The sequence below is a fragment of the Erithacus rubecula genome (genome assembly GCF_903797595.1).
Source record: "Erithacus rubecula genome assembly, chromosome: 17".
NCBI lineage: Eukaryota > Metazoa > Chordata > Aves > Passeriformes > Muscicapidae > Erithacus > Erithacus rubecula.
In genome coordinates, this window is record NC_136669.1 from 1,843,581 (window position 1) to 1,865,535 (window position 21,955).

A 21,955-nucleotide genomic window follows, 5' to 3' on the forward strand; every position below is an offset into this window, starting at 1 on the left:
CAGAGAAAACTGGTCTGGCTATAAAGACTTCTGTCACATTGGCTTGCATCTTCCATGCCTAATAGTCAATGCATGAGAATGGTTGAACTGGTTCAAATTGTGTCATATTTCCTTTATTCTAATAAAGGAGACTATTAAAAACTGTTTGGGATTGGTGACTCTACTCTGACCAGACTGTACTTATGGCTTATTTGATTTGCTTCTAATTAAGTAGTCTAGAACCTGGACTTTCCTACATGGTTCAAAGGAATGGAATGAGTCCCTTCCCAAAATGCAGCCTTCAGGAACTCCCTGGGTGACTTCATCATTCCTCCTGTAGCTAATTGTGATTTTCCTGCCTATGGCTAGGTAAAATAGTTGGTTCTTTCCTCTTATAATTCCACCTAACAGCAGTGCTGTGGTAATGAGCCCTTCTTCAGGGGCCTAAAGTCAAATAAAATAGTATTAATTTCAAATATTTAAATATGTCTTTCTGAAGACCTGCCTCACGTTAGCAGATCTTGTGCAATGTGTAAAATGTTGGATTTTCTCTGCATGTATAGAAAGGAGGTAACAAAAACTATTCTGAAAAAAGTGCTCATAGAAAAAACAGTTCTTTGGGAACTAAGCACAGTCTATTACATTATTTTGTAAAGAAAAATGTTTTATATGTCCTTGTGATACAAAAATTGTTTCCTAGAATATTTTAAGCAGCAATCATTTCTTAGTTACTTAGTGGATGATTACTTAAGAATCATCTGCCATTTCTGAGGTGCAACTAACAGTTTTACTTTTAATTAGGCTGCCAAACATGAAAGCTGTGTGGAGTTTTTTTCTGCAGGACTTCACCAGTCAAAGAATGTTTTGACAGACCTAAGCTTATTTTTTTTCTTTGCTGTATTTTGAAGCCAAGCAAATTGTTGTCTTGATAGAACCATAAAGGAGAGCTAGCTGCCAACCTTAACAACTCTTGTGCAGATTTTTTTATTGATATAAGACTCAATGCATTATTATAAGACTTATGCTTAAAAGCAATACATACATGTGTTTCTGGTGCTTAGACCTTCTAAAATGTTTGTCCAAACTGTAAAGAAAGGAAGTGTGGAGATGCCCATTGAACCAAGGACTTCCTGCAGTATTGAATGATGAGGTGATGCTTTTATGAGTGCCATTCATTACCCAGAGTCTGCTGGGGACAGATATGGCACAGGAGGCACAGCCCTGATGCTCAAACCTGTCCCAGCTGCTGGTGACACTCAGGGACTCTCAGCAGGCTACTGTGCTTGGAGCACATCCAAGGCATCTAGCTTCCATATGTACCACAAGAAACAGGTTGTTTTTGGAGCATCCTGAGCTCAGCTGGTGAAAGGAACTGTTTGGTAAAAGAAAATATTTCTTCGCTTTATCTCTGTGTTCTTAGGTTTCTCTCCTGTGGGAATTATTCCAGATTCTGCTTCTACAAATCAGCCTAGTAGAGAGGAGGAAGGGGAGTAATAGTGTTTGTGTTTGGCTGCAGTCCTGGGGGTTCTGAAAGGCAGAGTGGAGCAGCCTGGTCTCCTCAGTACTGCAGCTGTTTGAGGGTGGCAGAGAGCAGAGGTCTTGGCAAACCTGGGAAGGCAGCACTGCATTGGCTCTTTCAGAGCTCTTTACAGCCACTAAGGTTGGGAACCTGGCTTTATGTTTCAGGAAGAAAAAAAATCTGATTTGGATGCTAAACAATATGTGCCTCTTACTCCAGAGATAGTGATGAGTTTCAGCTAAATTGGATAGCAACATAAATCACTGCCTTTAATGCTTCTCTGAAAAATCTAGATAGTTTTCAATATTTTTCAAATCAATATAGAAGGGCTGATTAGTCTCCTAAATCTTACTCTTAAGGATAAGTTTTATAGTCATTTGAAAAATGTTGGCTATAAAAATTTCTCCCCAGCAATTATCAGCAAAGGAATGCAGCTGAGATTATTGAAGGTCTCAGATGCTTATCTGTCTTTAGACCAGAGGAAATACACCTTTGTGAACATGGGTCCAAGTCTCTCTTGGGCACTTTTTCTTTATGTACTTTTGTAAGAATCGTTCATTAACTTGGTATCAGATATTTCACACATCTTTAAGGTGGTAAAGACGAAAATTAAATGGATTTTTCTAAACAGTGAGTTCTCAGTGAGGTTTTGTTATTCGTGCTGTGCAAGTACAGAACACTGATATTTCCAATCTGAAAACCAGTGGCTGCTCAGTATTCTTGCACTGACTGCCTTTTCTTATCAAACTGACACCCTGTGGGAGAAATAAGGACAGAGCTGGCTTTAATTTAAGCCAGTGCCTAAAGTGCCACTGCTTTAAGTAGGAAGGAATTTTGCTCCTGTATCTTGACACTTCTGCAAAGAACTTTATAAGCTGATAGTTTTGTCTCCATATGTTCCTTTCTTTTTTTGTGTGGGATGGTCTTTAATGATTTTGATATTTTGTCTTCAGTAGGGGAGGAAGGGGGATAAAGGCAGCTCTAGCTTCAGCTCTTACAGGAAAAAAGGTATGAATAGTATGCACAGTTGAAATTAGAGATGTTAAAAGCTGTACATATGGGAGGTTGACAACTTTTAAATGCTTTTATGGGGTTTAGTACAGGTCAAGTAATTCAAGGGAATAATTTAATCAAGTAAAATCTCCCTTCAGCTAAGCTATCAGTTTGTTTATGTGGCTTAGTCATCCCTTCCTATGTAGCATGATTGTTCATTTGATTCCAATTTACAGAACAACGTGTACCCTTTTTATAGCAGTCATTAAGTTAACATGGATGGCAGGATTTAGGGGTGCTTAACTCATGGGTAGCTCCTAAAGCAAGGAGCCAGAGGTTTCCAGGGAGCACACAGCAGAATGTTGTGCCCAACAGAGCTGGCCTGGGCCATGTTTGTGTTCAGCAGAGCTTCCCATTTCATCCTGCATCTCTGACTAAAGCACCAAGGTCACTTGTGTTAGGAATTATACTTTTCATTTAAACTGCCTTCTGTATCTTGCTGTGCAGTAACAGTGTGAGAATGAATTATAGATCTGCAATGTGACATTTAGTTAAAATTGTCTCTTTAGCAGTGCTGCCTTTCTAAAGTGTTCTGTATAGGGGTTTGCATTCTCAGTTGCATTTTTATTTGTGAAGAATGATTTCAGATGCAGTGGTCTTCCAGAAGAGCAGGCTCTGTGCAGCAGGCCATTCCTCCTGAGGCAGTTAACTCCCTGCTCCTGTGGAATAAGTTGTGTAGTACTTAGTGGAAAATTACTGATGTTCAGTGTTATCCTCTGCATGTCATAGCTCTTCCTGAGGAATTTTGTTTCATGGTTCCAACAGGAACTGTAGCTTTGTTGGGATCAGCTTAATCCCAACAAACTATCACAGGTAGTTTGACCAAGCAGTGATTCCTGGCTCCTTCTGAGCTTGAGACCACTGAAATATATTTCTCAATTGGAGCACTGACTGTACATGGAATAAACCCAAGATCACATGAAGGTGCTAAAATGAAACAGTACTTCTAAATAGAATAAACCAGATAAAACAAAGTACCCACAACTTAGAGAGGGTGTAAATTTGAGTTCCAGCTGACATTATTGTTCTAAATTAAGTAGTGATATATAAAAGTCAGTATGGCTTATTACCAGTGACTTCTGTGCTTTAGGGCCTGTGCTGAAAACTGGTCATGTACAATGCTCCCCTGAGGACAAGTCATGGTATAGAGCAGCCATTGTGCTGTCCTCTGAAGGAGATACTGTTGTTTTTGTGGTGTGTGGGTTGCTGGCTTTTCAAAAACTGTCTGTAAAAGGGCTCTGGTGATCATTTTTTATGCACCTTGCACTATACTCAAACACAGTATGCATCTCCCAGCTCCTTCTCAATAGGAAGTGATGGGACATGATAGGAAGCAATTCTACAAAATTACTTTTTCCTAATGTTTTTTGTGCTATTGTGTAGTGACTGTGACAGGAGAAGTTATTTGCCCTTTCATGAACCTGTTTGGATTGTATGCTGAGAATACAAAAAAAAAGGAGGATGAAGATTTATGTACCATCAGGTCCTAGAGGTGAGTGCTGAAAAGCAATCTCCAAAGCCATCTGAACATCAGTGTTAAAATTAGATTCTGAGATACAATTTTCAGGAAAACACATTTCTTTGATGGATGCTCCCAGGTGTGTGAGGAAGGAGGTGAAGGTGGTGGTGGGTTGTGATGTGTTGCTGATCCCCACAATGAGGGGAACATTCTAAGCTGCAGGTTCTGCCAGCAGCACTTGCATTTCAGAGATGTTGCTAATGCCTTAAAAACAACAATACCAAACCCAAACAAGAACAGGATTCTGAGCCCCATGTAATCTGAATACTCTAAAAAGAGTGGCCTGTTAATGGATCTGCCTGGACCTGGAGGGTCAGTGCCATCTTTAAAAGGAACATTTCCATTCTACTTTGTGTCTGTAGATGTCTTTCAAGTGGATGTGAAAATGTGACAAAGAGTGTTTGAATTGTGCTTGGGTTCTGTAATCGACCAGGCCTTAAGGCACAAGAAAAATCAATAGCAAGGCATTGTTCTAATGAATTAATTTTGTGCTTACTCAACCACTCAGAATTTAAACATATGGAACTATTTTATGTGTAGGAAGAATCTCATGAAAGAGCTGTGTCAGCCTGGTTATTTGAGCCTGCCAGAGAAGACATGAGAGAGCCAATTGTTTTTGTCCACAGAGGAACTGATGTTTTACATCTGCTTTTTAACAAACACAAACTCGTGCTGCTCCTGTGAGGTGCACGTTTTGTTTTCTCTTTAGCATGTGAAGTACAAAACTGTTAGCTTGCCTTCCACCAAATCCTGTTGAATTCCTCTCTAATTAGAGTTAGGTAAGAAATACTTGATTATAGAGTTCAGATCTGGGAACCAGTAACTTTCAAATCTAGCATCTGGCATGGCTGGCTTTGGATGTTGGAGGTTATTGTGACAGTACCCCAATTTCTTCCTCTGTAAAACAAAGGTGATATATTTTTCACAGTGACTTCTATTAACATTAGCAGCAACAAAGCTTTAATTCTGTTTTGGCTTTGTTTCCTATCACAGTTTAACTTTATTAAACTAGGGGAAACAATCACAGAATAACATGCATTTAATTTGTCTTTTCTAGTAGTAGGTGCTTTGGATAAGGTACCTAACTTTCAGATATTTGGAATAAGCTTTTTATTTACTTACCAGCAGTGTGCACAGTTCCTACAGAACTAAATTCTATTCAGTATGTGCATATATAGATTTGTTTTCTGTTCATCCTGTGCTTTACTCAAGAAGTAATGTAACTGAAAAGCTGCCTTATACACTGATGGTTTTTTGTGGGAAAGGTGCCTTGTTGAAAGTTCAGCTTTGTGGCTTCAGGAAGTTACCTGAGTTCCCTCTGTTTTTTAAAATTTATTTAAACCTGATTTGAGGTGTGTGTATTACACTTGTTGCCACAAACTTATACTGAAGTCAAAACAAGAGTAACTTAAATGTATAAGTCCTAAAAGTAAGGATTCAATAGTGTGTACTGCAAAACTAAGATTTAAAGTTGTCTGAAATAATAAAAGACAGGAATCTTGTTAATGGCTGAGGCTTATTAAAAACATTTGTATCATTTAGTTTCCAGCCAGCACTTAGGTGTGAGCAGCATTATGTAAACTCCATTTGTACTTTTGCCAAAGCAAAGAAGATCAGTAGGTCAAACTTTTAAGCTTGACCTACTTTTTTTTTTCATAGGTACTTCACAACAGTTCAACTTTTTCCCATTTATTTTCAAGCAGTGCCATGCAGTGTGTAGGATTTTCATCTTAGGCAGGAGTTCTTCACCTCTTTCTTGAATCCTTTTCCAGCAGTGGTTGAGACCTTTTTATTTCAGAAGAATGTAATTGGAGTGACTCATGGAGGAAGTATATTGAACTTCACAGAGAATAAATGCTGTTATCTATTTTAGAAACAGATACAAAATTATGTTTGTTGTATGGTGGAACAAATACAATATAGAGGCTGTTCTGTTCTTCTACAAAGTAATTTGGGAAAACTGTAAAATTATTTAAATTTTTTTTGTTCATACAATCTTAAATTTGAAAATAATTTTCTTATTACCTGGTTGTAAGTTATTATTGTAATTGAGTGCCTACAAATTTAGTAATTGACAGAGTTTATTAGTAAGGGCTGAAGGAAAAAAAGTTCTTTGATAATTTTTCAGCAATCCCCTTATGTATGCTCCAGCTGCTTTGCTCAATTTCACTTTTCTTCCCCAAGCCTCTGACTGATGGAGATATACACAGATCTGAAAACTGGAGATATGGCCAAGAAGAGGATCTGTGCAGGGTATGTGTCTATTTTAAGGAGAAGGGAAACAAGCTAGGCTGGCAAAGCACTCATACTGGCCTGATTCTGTAGGGATCTGTATGGAATCAATGGTCATAGGTTATATCCCTTCTCACTGGGAAGCTTCTGGGTTTTTCCTATGACATAATATTTTATTTCCTGTCTGATGTATTGTCTTGTATACTTATTTTGAATTTCATAAGTCAAGTTGATGACAAAAGTTTGGTCTCTCTTGGGTACCCTAGGAAACACCTGATTGTGATGGTTTGTCTGTGGGATGGGCTAATCCAGTAGGAAATATTTGCTGCTAAGAGTGTGAGGTTCAACATTCACAGAGGATGTAGAGCCTAGTTCCTGTCTTTGAGCAAAACATACTCAGTCTGTTCCATCTGGGTGCTTGGGATGATGTGAAATGCTCCCTTGTGAGGGCATCTCCCAGTGATTCACTGCAGTGCTCAAAGCCAGCACAGCACAGTGCAAGAGGCACCACTTGGCTGCTGCCCAGAAACCTGATGGGAGCTGCAGTTCTGTGCCCTAAATTACAAAGCACTTGGGGATCATTAAGGATGGCAGTCCTTCCAGGTGTGGTGATTAATAGCCCACTTGGATGTTTAAGTACTTGTCCAGTTCACATTAGGCCTTGAACTTACCTGAGCAGCTCTTTGTGCCATTCTTTGCACTCTGCATTGGGAGGGCTGGGCTGTCTCTGGCCTTGGGATATCCATGGATTTATTAATCAAATGACAGAGTTCACAGGCAGTAAAGTCAGGTAGGTTATTTCTGCAGTGCTCATCATGATGCCAGCTACCCAGTTTGTATTCTCACAGTTCTTATTCCTGGGCTTTCCTTTCTTTTGCCAGGTTCTTGTGTGGTTTCCACTCCTCTTGCTGTGACTACTTTTCTGCTATGGGCAGAAATGTAGTTTAGTTGTATTTTAAGGAATAGGTGTGGGATCAGAACAGGACAACTGACCATTCAGAACTGCTTTGCTGTGAATAATTCAGAAGGATGCTTTGAACCTAGGTTCTTTGTTCTTTGCTCAAATTGGCATATATACTCATTGCTGCAATAAAATCTTGTTATACACAGAAATGAGAGGAAACCTGTCTTCATTGATAAGCAGGGCAAATGTACAAATAAAGGGGAATGGTTTCATCTGTGACTTCATCAGTGTGAGCTTAATGTATCAAACATTTACAATCTCTAATTGTAATGCTTTTATACCAAAGTCAAGTGAAGGAAACCCATAAAGGGTTGTCATGGGCTTGAAATTTCCTGAAGGATGACTTTTGTATAGTGGGTAATTTGTTTGACTTGAAAATTTGCTTTGAATTGAGCAATGAGAGCTATCTTTTCTCATAGACAGTAATCCAACAATATTCCCACAGTCAGTGGAAGTGTCAACTCCAGACCTGCAATAGTGGAAGAATCTGATTTCCTTTTTTGTAAGAGAGAAAAGTCACTGCTGCTTTCTCTGTGCCTGATGTGAGGAGCACTGTAGGCATTCCATGCTGTGGGGGAAGAGAAGTCACAGGGTGAAGAATGAACTTTTTTATTTTCCTTAGGTTGAAGTGCATTCTGAAGTGAATTGTGCACCTAAATTCATGTGTTAGTGATGTGCTCTCCATCATAGAAACTCGTGGGAAGAAGCATGCTTCACTTCATTTTTTAAACCCACACTTAATTCAATTTCAAAACTATGCAACAAGATTGTACAGGAAAGCTGAAGAGATTGAAAGGCCAGGAATTTCCAGTTTGGTCCCATAAGTTCTTTCAGTGGAATATTACTGAGTCACTCAGCAATTTCAAGAAGCACCTTGAAGCTTAATGCATGAAAAATGGTAGTTTTAGAAAAATGGAAGTAGCAGTTGCTTTTTCACAAACTGAAGTCTGTTGACTTATGCCCAATGTAATCTGGAGTAAATCTTCTCTGTAAGTAGATGTTCAGTAAGATGAAATTGCTGATAAGAGCAGAGGATCTCTTGGCTGTTTATATAAAATCTAAAATTAGAGTGAATCCGTTTCAGAATGTCAATATAACAACTGTATAAACATCTGTTAACAGATACATTCTTTGGAGCACTCTATAACATTTGGTTTCTTTTCAAGAACAGTCCTACTTGCTCAGAAAGGACTGAGCCTTGCTGTTTCAATAAAATTGTATTTTACTTCAGTGAAGTGCAAATTGAACTGTTCAGGAACGGTCTGTCTTCTCTTTTTTTTTTTTTTTTTTTTTTTTTTTTTTTTTTTTTTACTAGTATAAGAGAACTCTCCAGACTCTTACAGTCTATTTTTGTAGATGCCAGTTTGTGATAAGGGAGAAAGTGTTATCACCACACAGACAGCACCTGTTAATTGCCTAAATAATTCAGGCTTAAATTATGCAGGCTTCTAAAACAAGGACTTGTACTAGCAAAAGCAATAAGAAAATATGTAGTTCAGAATAAATCCTGAATATGCTTCCTGCATTCCTATTCTTCTTTGTTTTTAATGTTTTTGTTGTGATGTGAACAGCAAGTAAATGCCTAAATTTGAGAATTATTACTGCAGAAGGAGGTTGGAGTTTGGTTTGGTATATTTTCCAGTTTGCCTTTTATATTGGTGGGGGTTTAAAATGTAAATTAGCCAGGAAACTGTGTGCCAAAAGTCCTGAAGGACAACTTGTATGTGGTTAAGCTATATCTCAGTCTGTCTTTCAGCACATGAAGTGTTACTTACAGATAATAAAATCTTGGCTCTGTACCTAATCCCTATTTGAAGTGCAGTTTAACCTGTATTCCCAGTTGTTACAAACATGTCATACATAGGTTTGGCAGCAGTTAAAAAGTGCCTTTAGGAATAAAAACTAAGGTTAAGTTTTATTTTACTAGAAATATTACTCTACTTGCAATGAAACACATTCTTTGGCCAAATAGGTGCTGTTCTTCAGTTGATAAAACTGCCTTATGAAAAAAGCAATTCCAGTGGACAGAGACAGGATCTTGTCTATCTGCAGCAAGTGGAGTGGTGGTAACCTGTGTGTTCAAGGAAAGACTTGCAAGATCAGAAATGTGCTTAATTTTTCTCGTGGTTTTAATGAAGGATTGCTTTTACCTGCAAACCTCCCTTCTCATGTCCTCATTGCTATAAATACAATCCTGCCATTACTTATGTGATGTAAGGGAACTGCCACAATTGTTAGTACACTTGGTTTGGGGGTTGAATGTTTTGTTCTTTATTTAGTCTGTTTGTTGTAATTTCAGGTAATCTGGGCCTAGAGAAAGTTATGCTCAGGTGTAGGCAAACATTGAAGCTCATAAGGTGTATTTAGGCTGAATGTTTGCAGAACAGATGCTGAAACTTTGCAAATGTGTTTCTAACCATATAAATACCAAAATGCATTTCAACATTTCTCTTTTCACCTTCACCACTGGGTGATTCATGAAGCCCTGGAAGAGCCAGATCAGTGGGTGTCCTTGGAGCATGTCTGATGCAAGCTGAGATCAGTGCAAAGCACAACAGACAGAGGAAGATGATCCTTATTCCTCCTGAATTTCATTTGTTAAAATGCACAAACAATCTTGAAGTCAGAGCCAGGACCTGAAGTTTTCCCTTACATTGAAAGCCTTTGTCACTACCTTAGAGAAATGACTTTAGACTGTAACCAGAAACATTGATACTTACTTTCTCTCCATGAATAAGAAGAGGGAGAACAATAGGCTGCTTTAGTTGGTGTGGTTTGGGAATTTTGGTGTATCCATCCTGATGGGCTTGAGCATATCTAATAAGTTGGTAACTCAGCTAATTTGGAGAAATGATGCTTTTGAATAGAATAAAGAGTTATCATTTTACAGCTCTGTCTGAAGCCAAATATAACTAACTGTTAAAAAGAACACAAGCTCATCAGATGTTCAATGGCAGAACAGCTGTGGGTGTCATAGCTTGTGGCTTTCAGCTGAACATATGGCATAAAATGGTGTGGCTGACTCCAGAAATCACTTTTAAATATTGACACTGCCTTTGATCTTTCTTTTTTTAGTCAGTGAATTCTGTCAATTTTGAGTAGCTCTACTTTGGTTGGAAGAAAAATTAAAATAACTGGATTCTTTGTTTGTGTTTTAAACTAAATAAAACATTGCTTTCTTATTTTAGGACAGTTCTGTCTTTTTTCCAGGCTTTTGCCACTTCAGAAACTGTAAAGATTCTAGTCACTGACAAAACTGTTCCATTGTGAAAATGTTTACAGCGTTAGAAAATAAACAACCAGAAGGATGCAGCTTATTAGAGATCCTTTTAACCAACATTTAATTAATGCTGTCTTCTGAAGTAGGAATGAATACCTTCAGCACAGACAGATTTCTTGGCTCTGATTTGTGAGAACACACAGCCTTTGTTGTGTCAGGAGAGTTGTTCTGCATTAGTGCCTGAAGGTAGCTCTTAAAGAGTCTGGTGGTCTATCTCAAAAAAAAAAAAGAAAAAAAAAAAAAAAGGGTTGCAAAATTAAAAAAACATTAAGTAAAGTCAATACACAAGCAGCAGGGCATTGAAAGTTATTAGAATTCAGAAATAAACTCACTTTTTATTGGTCCAAATGTCTGCAATTTAGGCATCTCTTAGAACTAATGTATCATAATGATTGTCATCTGTAGTAATAAACTTTTCTAATATGTGTAAGTCTTTCCCAATAGGTGGCCCCTGATTTTTTTTCTCTTTGGGAAAGGAAGAGGGAGGGAGAAGACTGTGGGTTTTGTGAAGGGGGGATTTGGTTTGCATTAGGCATGATACAAACACAGAATTGAAAAATTTTGAGGCAATTTGGCACCAGATGTTGTTCAGCAGCAAGGCAGGCTTTTCTGCCTGCTGCCACAACTCTTTTGACATTGGCTTTAGACTTGAAAATTTGGAATTCTTCTCTTTAAAAGTCAGTAAGATTTCTAAGGAGTGCCAAAAATGGTACCTAATAAGTTCCATTTTCTGGAAATTAGATTGTTGAATATAATTAAAGTGGTAGGTTCCTCATAGCTAACATAAGCTGCATTTGAAGCCAGAGATATTACCTCACCTGTATGAATATTTTTAAGAATACTTTGTTCCTGAAGCAAGTGAACATCCTTTACATCTGTAGAGCAAGAAGGATGATGCATTTCAAAATTGGTTAGAAAGGAAGAGAGCATCAGATTTGAGAGAAGGGGATAAATGGAGTAGAAAAGAAATAACAGATTGTATAATAAAAACAAGGACTCTTACAACAAGGTTCTTCAAAGAGGCCATCTAGATACAGCAGGGACTTGATTAAAGGTCTTTATTAAAAACTGACTTTTTAAAATGGTATAAATATTTTTTTAGCTGTTTGCTTCATACTGATGGAAATCCAGTGGGTGTGTGAATTGATATTGCATCTGGCCTTCTTCAAAGTGAGAAACTCCAAAACTTTTTTCCCAGGGTTATGATACCTGTTAGATGATTTGAGAGAGAAATTGGAGTGAAGGCCAAAAGCACAAGATTTGCCATCCAAAAGGCAGGAAAGATAATTTATAATCTGTTTGTTTTGAACTATTCTGTGTTCTGTGCCTTTGCAACTGAACCTCTATTATTCTTTTCAGCCTTCCTGTAGATCATCCTTTAACATTCATAAATCTTATTTTAGTGAGTTTTGGTTTCCTGTTAATCTACTACCTGAACAATGTACTGGAACATCTACAGTGAAAAAATCAATCTGTTCTGCTACATCCTGAATACTGTGCTTGCCTGGTAACCTCAAAGTTATTTTAGCAGCATAAGTGCTAAAGAGCTTCTACTCAGACTGCCTCCATTCCTCACAAAAGAATTAATTATTTTTGTAAGAACTGTACCAGACATTGTATTATAATACCTGATTAGAGACTGGCAGTTGATCTTATCTTATATTTTGATTCTTTTATATACTCTTTATACATATCTAGGTATAACTAAGTTACTGTGTTGTCCTACAATGACTGAAGCACAAATGTGGGAGACAAGGTGTTCAGCTTGCTTGTGGTTACTTAGTTGTAGTTATTTATGTGCATGTGCTGTTGTAAAAAATGCTCTGATGTGATGCTATTTGAGACTGTAAACTTTTAAAAATTGCTTTAGAGTGTCAAGGTTGAAAGTTGTGATGAGGACTGTAATTTGCAAGGCTGTAACTGTGAACAGTTGTAGATGCAGAGCAGTTCTGTGAGCTGTGCCTGGGGACCTCATTCAGTGGGACAGGACATCAGAACCTCATGGTTCTGTTTGACTCTCACAACATGGCCTTGCCATACAGGATCTGGTGTTCTTCCCCACCACTGTTAATTCTTTTTTCCTCCTTGGTTTTGCAAACCAGCAGGATGCTGTTATCTTTTTCCCCTTCTCACCAGAGGTGGTGCTTATCCTACAAAGGTATAACTTCTCTCCTAACCTTCTGCTTGCATATTCTGATCCTGTCTAATCTCACAAGAGAGCACAGGGACTGATTTCTAATAGAGTTTTGCACTGGAATAAGTAGAATTAACTGTATGGAGTACCTCCAAGACCATGGCAGGGAATGATCAGTACTGTCAGTTCCCTGGATTTTGGGAAAGGCAGAAGGGAGAGCCCTCTGTTTCCAAGGAACTACTACCTAGGCTATGGAATTCATAGAAATTTTACCCAAAACAAAGCACATATAAGTAAACCTAAAGAAGTCATTTTCTCTTCCCCCTTTCACTTCAAGTGCCTGTTGCAGGAAAATAAATTCCATATGTAAGAATGGGAAACATCCCACTTCAACTGCCAAATTCCTTTGATGACTTTGAAAATCTTCTTCTTGGAAGTCCCTTCTCCCTGTTTCCTGTATGGGTAGGTGCATTGGAATTATTCTTTCCATGCTGTGTTGCTTGTTCCTCTCAGAAAATGGCAACTTGATGGTTATCCTTCACACTGGTGCATAGAATTAGTCTGCCATAATCACTGTGTTTTCTTGAGGCCTTACAAGTTTCCACTTGGATTGGCAACAAGCTACATCTCTGCTCATTGCTGGAGCCTGCTCCTCTTAACTGGACTTACACATTTTCCATTCAAGTTTATCAGCTGAATACAGCTTAGAAATTTTCCAAAACCAAGCTATCCTTGTCTGTGGCCCAGTGAGAATTACAGGGAATGATTTAAGTGAGCTGCCCTTAACTTCACACATGTCATTCCCTGGCATGTGACTGTTACCTAACCCAGCAGCAATGAATGTTTTAGTGTGCCCAAATAACACAGCTCCATGTACTGTGCTCATTAATAAAACATAAAACTTAGCAGTGTCCTTGCCACACTGGCAGTGCTCTAAGATTTATGTCACCAGCACCTCATTAAGAAACCTCTAAACTGTGCTTTTAACTTAACAAATATGGTTTAACAAATCCACAGTACACTAAAGAAAAGTATCTCCTTTGAGCTGCCAGTCACAACTGGCATTTCCAGCAGCTCCACCCATCTCATCAGGACAATGAGGGAGGAAGAGCAGGTGGTTCTCTGGGGGCATTTCTGTGTTTTAGCCCCCAATAGCCTTGGCATATTGGCCCCTAATACTTAATGTTAGTGTTGAGCATTTTGCTGAGGATGTGGTTGATGTTTGGGAGGCAGAAATAAGGAAACTGTTGTCAAGGAATATAAGCGGTTGCAGATGCATTTAAACCCAAGAAAGAGCATTTTGTGTAAAATGATGGTCAAGACTAAACTCCTTTTCAAGTTGTGACAGAAGGGGAGTGCAGAGGGGGAGCAGGTACCCCAGGCTGAGCAAGAGCAGTTCTGAGGGTTTGTGTCCTTGAGGGTTTGTGCCATAGCTGCTGAGCTCTAGGACCTTCTACCATTCGAGCCCCACCTCATTCACTGCATCTTCTTTTACCTTATTAGTTGTTTCTTGTGCTGTGGTCAGCTCCTCGTGGCAGTGGCACCTCTCCTGGGTCCATCTGTCACACTTGATCCCACATGTCCTGGCACTCAGATATCAGAGGAGCAGAGAACACCTGAGTGGCCATTACAATGCTGCTGCATTCCAGCCCTGCCACTTTTAATAATTCACAAGTGATGTAGAGGAGGGGGAGTTAAAGGCTGCAGCAATCTTTGTTTCTCTCTGTAGAGTGTGATTCCTCCTTTGGTGGCTCTGTAGTTACCAGGGAAACAGGAGAGGGATGGCAAAGCAGGAGTGGGACTTGGGGGTCACTCCCTGGCAGCTGCACATCTGCACCAGGGGAAAATGAGAGCTTGCCTTTCCTTGGTTTGGGCCCTTCCCCCTTTTCCTCAATGGTTTTGTCAAACTTAATTGTTAAATAGATGATGCTCCCCCAGCGTTGGTGTATTTGTTGAAGAGCCTTTTTGTCATTGATTCTAGTAAAAATATGCAGTGTTGAAAAGTGAGCATTACTGGTGGTTTTGAGGAGTTGGATGGTCACAAAATCTTTCTCTGAAATTAACTGGAGCCCTGGTTATACACAGGTTGTTATTACTGAATGGTTTTTTCATTGTGTTAGAAATGCTTTGGCGCTTCAGGGAATTTTAGATTTACTGGAAAAGACTAAGGACCACTTCAGTAAGGACCATTTACTCAGTGCTGCATTCTCTGATTTGATAAAGGTTGAATTTCATCTTTAGTCATTAGCATATGTATCCTCACCACCTCGTGCTCTGGCAGTAGTGACCTGAATATTGCCAGTCTGGAAAGCTCTGGGGCAGAGGCAGGGGAGAGCAGGGGAGCAGCCCCTGAGCTGTGCAGGCAGGGGGAGGTGGGTGGGCAGCTGTGTTTACTCCTCTGCAAATGTTCAGGGCTGGATCCATCTTTCACTGCCTGATCTGCTGGCATTGGCTGTGCTCTTTGCTCCAGACCTGTGTTAGCTGCTCAGATTTTCAGCAATTATGCTGAAGTAGTTCTGAGGGGATGACTTAAAACTTTTCACTTCTGGATCCTGATGGAACTTGGTGATTGGTTTGAGATGGGCTGTGAGCTGTTCTCTAACTGCAGGCAGAAGGTCTCTGCAATTTCATATCTCTGTCCCTCTTTTCAATGATAGACTCGATAAGAGCAAACAAGATTTTCTGTAACAAGTTTGTTTGCAGCTTCCTGGAAGCTGTTCTCTTGATTGCTTCAAAATGGGACCATCAGAATAAAATAACATATAAACATGCTCTTCTTTTGAATTTCATGGCAAATGAATACTGTTTTTCCACACCAGAGACTTCTTTTGAAGTCTGAATTCAACAGATTTGTCACTGTGGAATGAGCCCTGAGGTTTCCTTTCCTTGTGCCCAGTTTATGCACACAACTGAGGTATTCCTGTGTAGTCAACTTGAATATAAACTGAATTTATGAGTGCATAATGAGGTTGATTTTCCAGTTACCTTTGTGAAACCTTCAGAAATGGTTTACAGACCTCTTGTCCTCCACTTGGCTCCCTAGAGGCTGCACACTCAAGGTTCAAAACCTTAAATATGGAGTCTGTCTGCTTCAGATTTGTAATCCATAAAGCAGAGTAAAGAAGAAATACTGTGTGTATGCTAGCAAGATCTTCACCATAAAGCTCAGTATATTTTCTCAAAAATGTCAGATTCTGAAATTTAATTGCTGACACTTTAAAAAACAACAAAACAACCCACCGGAGTGAAACACTTGGGCACCAAGTGATGTTTAGGATGTGATGCTTAGGAATTCATCCTCTGAATAGTTTCTTGCAAATATCCATGTGTGTTAAGAAGGAATGCTACAGTGGTACTCACAATTCAGAGATTTTTTTTTTTCTCTCATTTTCTTAATTTTCAGTTCTGGGTTTTTTGATTTGGGTGGGTTTGTTGGTTGTTTTTTTTTTTTTAATTGCTTTTTGGAGTAGTAGATGTTGATAAGAAGAGAAATTGCATTAAAAATAATAGTTGAAGATGAGTTTTCTTGTTTCCTCTAGATGTGGCACTTCTGGGCTTAGCTTTCATTCTCTCTGAATCTGACATGTTAAATGTGCTCTTGTTAATTGAAAAATATCTTTAATATAAACTGCAAATTGCATCTACAAATTGAAATAGTTGTCTCTCACTAATATATGCTCATCTACAGCAGCTGTTTTCCATTTCATTTAAGACACAAAATGGAACCGAGTTCAGCAGAGTGAGTCTTATCACTGCTGCTTTTTCCAAAGTTAAAAATGCACTAAATTATTGCCACTGAAGTCAGGAGAGGTCTTTGAATTCAGAAAACATCTATGGAGTGTATGATGTCATTTTTATGAAGTCATTCTTTGATTAGAATTGCAGTTTAGAAAAAACTGATTTCTGCTGTAAGGATAGTAAAATTGTTGTTAAATCCTAGTGTTGCAGAGTGATTTGGATTAATTTCCTGTTCTATGATGCTGCAGTGAATGGCCTCTTTATCCCCAAACTACAGGAAACTGCTCAGTGTTTTGGATGAGGTTCTGCAGTGTGTGTTTGACTTTTAAGGACACAGGCACATCTCCCCTCTTCTCCAGCAGCTGATGTGCAATAAAACATTGCAAGTTATGGAAGAGAAGCAGTTCATGTAGAACTGTACTGTGCAGGCTTGGAGCTGGGCAGGATTGCTTGTGTAACCCTGGTTTGTGTGATCCTGGTGCACAGCAGGAGTATCTGGAGTAGAAAATGCCAACTTATTGGTTTTGTAGTTGTTCAGGTTTTAGCTGAAAATTCATCCCTGAATCTTTCCAGTCGATGGATGGGTAATTAAAAGGATATATTTGAATAAGACTGAAATTTTATAAGCTAAACAAATGTTGCAAGAATAGGTCAACAGAACTGATTCAGTAATGGTTTTACATTTGGTTCTGCTCATCCCCTGGGACATGAAGCAGTACATTTAATAAAACTCTAAACATCTAATAAAACATAATATGCTGCCTCCTAACCCAACAATTCTAAGCTCAGAAGCTGATTGTGCTGGTGGTCATTGCTGAGGTGGGAGCAGAGAGATCTGTAGAAATTGGCTCCAGGTTGCCAGAAGGTGCATGCTAGGACTGGTTATACTTTTGACTATTTGGCTTTCTCTTTTGTTTTATGCTTTTTCCTTCCCCAAAAAAGAGGCTAGAAAGTATGATAGATGTTTCTCCCTCCAAAGGACATGCTCAAACCAAGCTTCCCAGTCTTACTGTAATTGTGTCTTAAGTCTTTTTATTTGAAACAGGTCAACTGAAACAATATTTACTCAAAGTAATTTGTGAAGAAAGATGTTGACTCTAATGCTACCCACTGTTAGGTTTTGCTCCTAATGTAGATAAAGGATAATTGTGATTTTTTAAGATAGCAATTTAGAAGAAAAGACAAAATTGAGAAATCTAGAACTTATTAGAGACACTGGAAGAAATGGATCTTAATCTTGCATGTTAAATTTGGATTATAAAGATAACTTCATTATTAAAGCTCACTAAAAGCAACTTTATAAGTCTCAAAAACACTGACTTGGATTTAAATGAATAGTAGTAGTAGTAGTATTCAGAAAAAACATCATTTTGGTTAAATCTTTATGGTTCCTGTACCAATCTTATCCTTTTTCTAGGATCTTTTTGATAGATCTTTTGTGTAGATAATCCCAGTTTCTCTGTGTAGTAACTCTTGTTAGTAATCAAAATGATTGATCAATCTTGCATGGAGGGACTCATTATTTAATGAGTTACTGTCAAAAAGTGGGGGTTTTTAAATGTTTTTAAAATCATATATGAATCAAATGCAGTTTCTGCTGCAAGAGTCAGAGGCTTTAAGCCATATTTACAGATGAGGGAAAAAGATATTAGACAAAGGCATTTTAGGAGGGGCTACAACTGGTTTTGTTAGGCTGTAAAAGCACTTCATCTTGCACAGATGAGGGACTGATCCCCTATGCAAGTCAGCTAGCACATTAGCAGATATTGGCAGGCTTTATTAGGAGTGCTTTATCCCTTTGATTAGACCTTGATTGCCACTCAGGAACCAGACAGAGCTTGCAGCCATCTCACTCCAGCTTGTGCAAGCCTGTGATGAAGGAACATGAAGATAGATGTTTATAGCATGCCCCCATCCTTTTGTTTGAAAGGCTTCCTGAGGTTCATCAGAGAAAGAATCCCTTACTTTGGGGCAATTCTGAGCTGTGGTTTGCAATGGAGCGCCCCTCAGAGAGGATTTTGAAAGTTTACTTGCCTCTCTGCTGTGTGTTTTCAGGTGCTCTCACAGTTGGCCTTGTGCGACAGTGTCAAACCATCCATGGACGTGACAGGACCTGTATTCCTCCACGGCTGCCTCCCGAGTGGGTCACTACGTTATTTTTCATCATTATGGGAATCATTTCACTAACTGTCACATGTGGCTTGCTGGTGGCTTCCCACTGGCGAAGAGAAGCTACTAAATATGCCCGCTGGATAGCTTTCACTGGAAGTAAGTGACCACAACTGCACAGTTGACCTGTATGCAGGGGAAACTGGTGGAGTCTGAAATGACACCTTAGTGCTGGAAAGGAGTGCTTAGAGCTCCTGCAATGCAAAACATTCCTTCTCTTTGAATCCCACAGCTGAGGGAAAAATAAGTCTGCAGAAATAAAGGGGTTGGTATGCTAAGTGACTGTAATTGAGAGGGAGTAATGGTGGGAAAGAAAGGAAGGCCTGACCCCTTTACCTTCCTCGGGCAGTGCCATTAATTGACCCATGAAAATGAGCAGGGATAGAAGAGGTCAGTCCTGACTTGAGTGGCTGTAGTATTTCATACACAGTAGCTTGCAGTTACTGAAAATTCCCTCTCTGAGGCAGAAGAGGCAGTTGGTACATCTGAGGTGACCTGTCCCTTACTCAGGTGTCTTGTGATACCTCCTTTGGGGTTGGGGCTGGTTCAGTTCTGCTTCATGCTCACAGCAGCTGCTTTATTCAGAATGTCTGCATCCTAATTGGCTATGCAGGAGGATTGCCCACTGCAGAGCATCTGCTGTGCCTCACAGCACCAAGGCTTCTGCTTCCAGAAGTGACCTGCAGCCATGCTTTAGCTGGAGGGAGGATAGCAGTGCTTTCCTGCCTCCCTTCCCTGTGCTCTGCATGAGCACCAGTGTAACTCCTCACAGCTGAGCCTTCAGCCCCAGCTCTGTGTTTGCACACAGGGGAACATATCCTATGGCTACTTCATTGCAAGGATTAAAAAAAAACAGTTATAATGAGCAAGGGCAATAACTGTCAAACTTCCTTTTCTTGGTGTGTGTTACAGGCTTAGCCCAACTGTGAAATGGTGCCTTAATGGTGGGGATGACAGCATGAAAAAACTCAAAACCTGAGGGCTTTTAAATTGACTTGAATTATGACAAACCACTAAAGGTAGTGTGAACACTGACTAGAAATGCAAGTTTGTGGTTTACATGGGCATAAATAAAGTTTAATGGAACTCTGTGGCATCTAATGATATCTAATACGAGTTAGATTTAACTTTGTTTTTGGGAAGGGAATAATATTAAAAAGTGCTCAGCTTCAACAAAGGTACTTCACTGAGGCACTTGAACAATCAAAGCCATCTTTCTGACAACGTTGCTACACAGCATATTAAATTAATAGTGCAGCTCTTGCAGACAATGGAGCTATTGAAATGCTGTATCCATTGTGATTGACTTGCATTTATTTTCCAGTGAATGATTAAAATAGCAGACTTGAGTATTACTGAATATTCCATCCCGACTTTTCCACTGCACCTGTTTATCTATACATATTTCATGTGTATCTAATATATGGGGGGGTGGGGGGTGTAAAATAAAAATGCTGTATAAAGTGAAAGTGTTTACAGTGAGCTGGAGTCAAAGCTCTTGGGTAAAGAGGGGAGTTTGAGTTCTAGATATCAATGTTTTTCTTTAATATCTCAAATCATCACATCCCTGCAGCTTTAGTTTTCTACAGCTGTGATGATTAGTTCAGCCAAGAAGTGTGGTACCCTAAAGCTTTTTTTGGTTTGGATTTTTTCTCTGGAGATTTCTTCAGACTTGCAACAGGTTCATTATTAGTCGTCTCAGTATAAAAGAACATTTTTATTTCAGCACTTGTCTTCTTGGTATGAGATGTTTAATAATGAAACACACTAATTTGTTCTTATGCAAGTCAGAATTATTCATAATTCTATTAAGATATGATCTCTGCATTTCTGAAATTATAAAAGTCACTGTCTTAGGTATTCATCTCCAGTACAACTCTGTGACCTTTGCATTCCTGTTAACAAAGATGATGGGGAATTTTATCTCTGAACTCACTTGTTAGGAAAATTAATTTTGAAAAATAGAAGTGAATGGAAGGAAGGATTCTAGATTTTTCATAACGTTGTTGAGAGTGACTTCTGTGGTTTGTTGGATGCAAGACAAATTAGTAACCTGTTTGTAGGTTAGTATTAGGAAATATACACCCATTAGGAATCACCTTGGAACACCCTGGGCAGATCCTTCCTGTGCAGTGCCAGTGCTGTTTAGATGAAAATGTGTAACTCATGGGAAGGGGGTAGGGAAGATTCTTCTTTATATTGCATCTCATCTGCAATGATTTCAGGACTCAGTGGGCTGGTGCAGGCTGCTAGCAGATACTCTTCTCACAGAGCTCTGAGCACAGCACAGGATGTGCTGTCCTGGGCAGGGAACTCTGCTGGGCTTCCAAGGGAAGCTCTGGGACTGGCAGCTCCATTCCTACAAATGCAAGAGGGTCTGGAGTAAACACCTCAGGCAAAGGAATCCTTTTGCTCAGCCTTTGCCTTACTGAGAGCAGCAGGGAGAGCCTGGTAAGAGGTCACTTTTGCCCAGTTCATGCTGGAATTCATATATAGTTGTATAACTTATATTTTTCATAGAATTTTTGGTTGTAATTTTGTCATCTTGAATGACTCCAGGTGTTTTCAAGTGCACACTTATTGCCAAATTTTTTCGTCTGCATGCTATAAATATGAATTGTTGCTGAGAGTGGTCTTGTTTATCTGTACATTTATATTTCTTCTATACACTTCTGAAAGGATGCACCCCAAAGGGTATTTACAAGCACAGCAGTTGTCCACAGTTTATTCTCCATGGAGGTCACATAGGTGATCTCATGTCTGTTATTGCAATTTTGGCTATTGCAGTAATTCACAGAGCTCCCTCATGATCTGTTTACATGGTACAGATTCATGTCTCTTACCATCTGCTTCAACTAGAAAGGGAATTCATTCTGTGTCTGCTGCTACTGAATGAGGTGCTTCTCTGAGCTGTATCAAGGGAGAAGATGCTAGACAGGAGAATTGTATTCCTACCTTTTTTCCAGCAGTTACCAGAGAGTCTGGATTTGGTTTGGGTTTTTTTTCCTGAGGATTTAAAAGTTCATGAGCAAGAATGGACTGCTTTTTGGAATGCAAGTAAAAATGGAGCAGTATAATCACATCCTTAACTAACAGTAGCTATCCTGTGAATGTCTGTCTCTGGTGTTCCCCAGTGAATAAAGTGCTTCTTGAGTTATTAAAAATTTGTACCAGGTGCTGCTTTCTATGTTATGTGGGTCTGCAGATGCAAGCAGATATTACAGTGAGCCCTCTGAAGACTAAACCTTTTTTGAAGACCAGATTTCTTTTCAAGTTGGCATTAGATGCTCAAAACAATTTCAATCTGAAGAATTACAAGAACTAATTGAGTTTTTTGACAGCCACCATTCAGATGCAGACTAGGAAGC

The 21,955-nt window shown here is 39.2% G+C and overlaps 1 protein-coding gene across 2 annotated transcripts in view; it reads left to right on the forward strand.

The window, feature by feature from the left end:
- The window catches only part of MOSMO (modulator of smoothened), a 29,067-nt gene that overhangs the window by 1,333 nt on the left and 5,779 nt on the right, over positions 1 to 21,955 (forward strand). For both annotated transcript variants that reach the window (XM_079320682.1, XM_079320683.1), the window contains exon 2: positions 18,474 to 18,686. In XM_079320682.1, the coding sequence (XP_079176808.1) occupies positions 18,474 to 18,686 (213 nt within the window). The remainder of the gene's footprint in view (positions 1 to 18,473; positions 18,687 to 21,955) is intronic.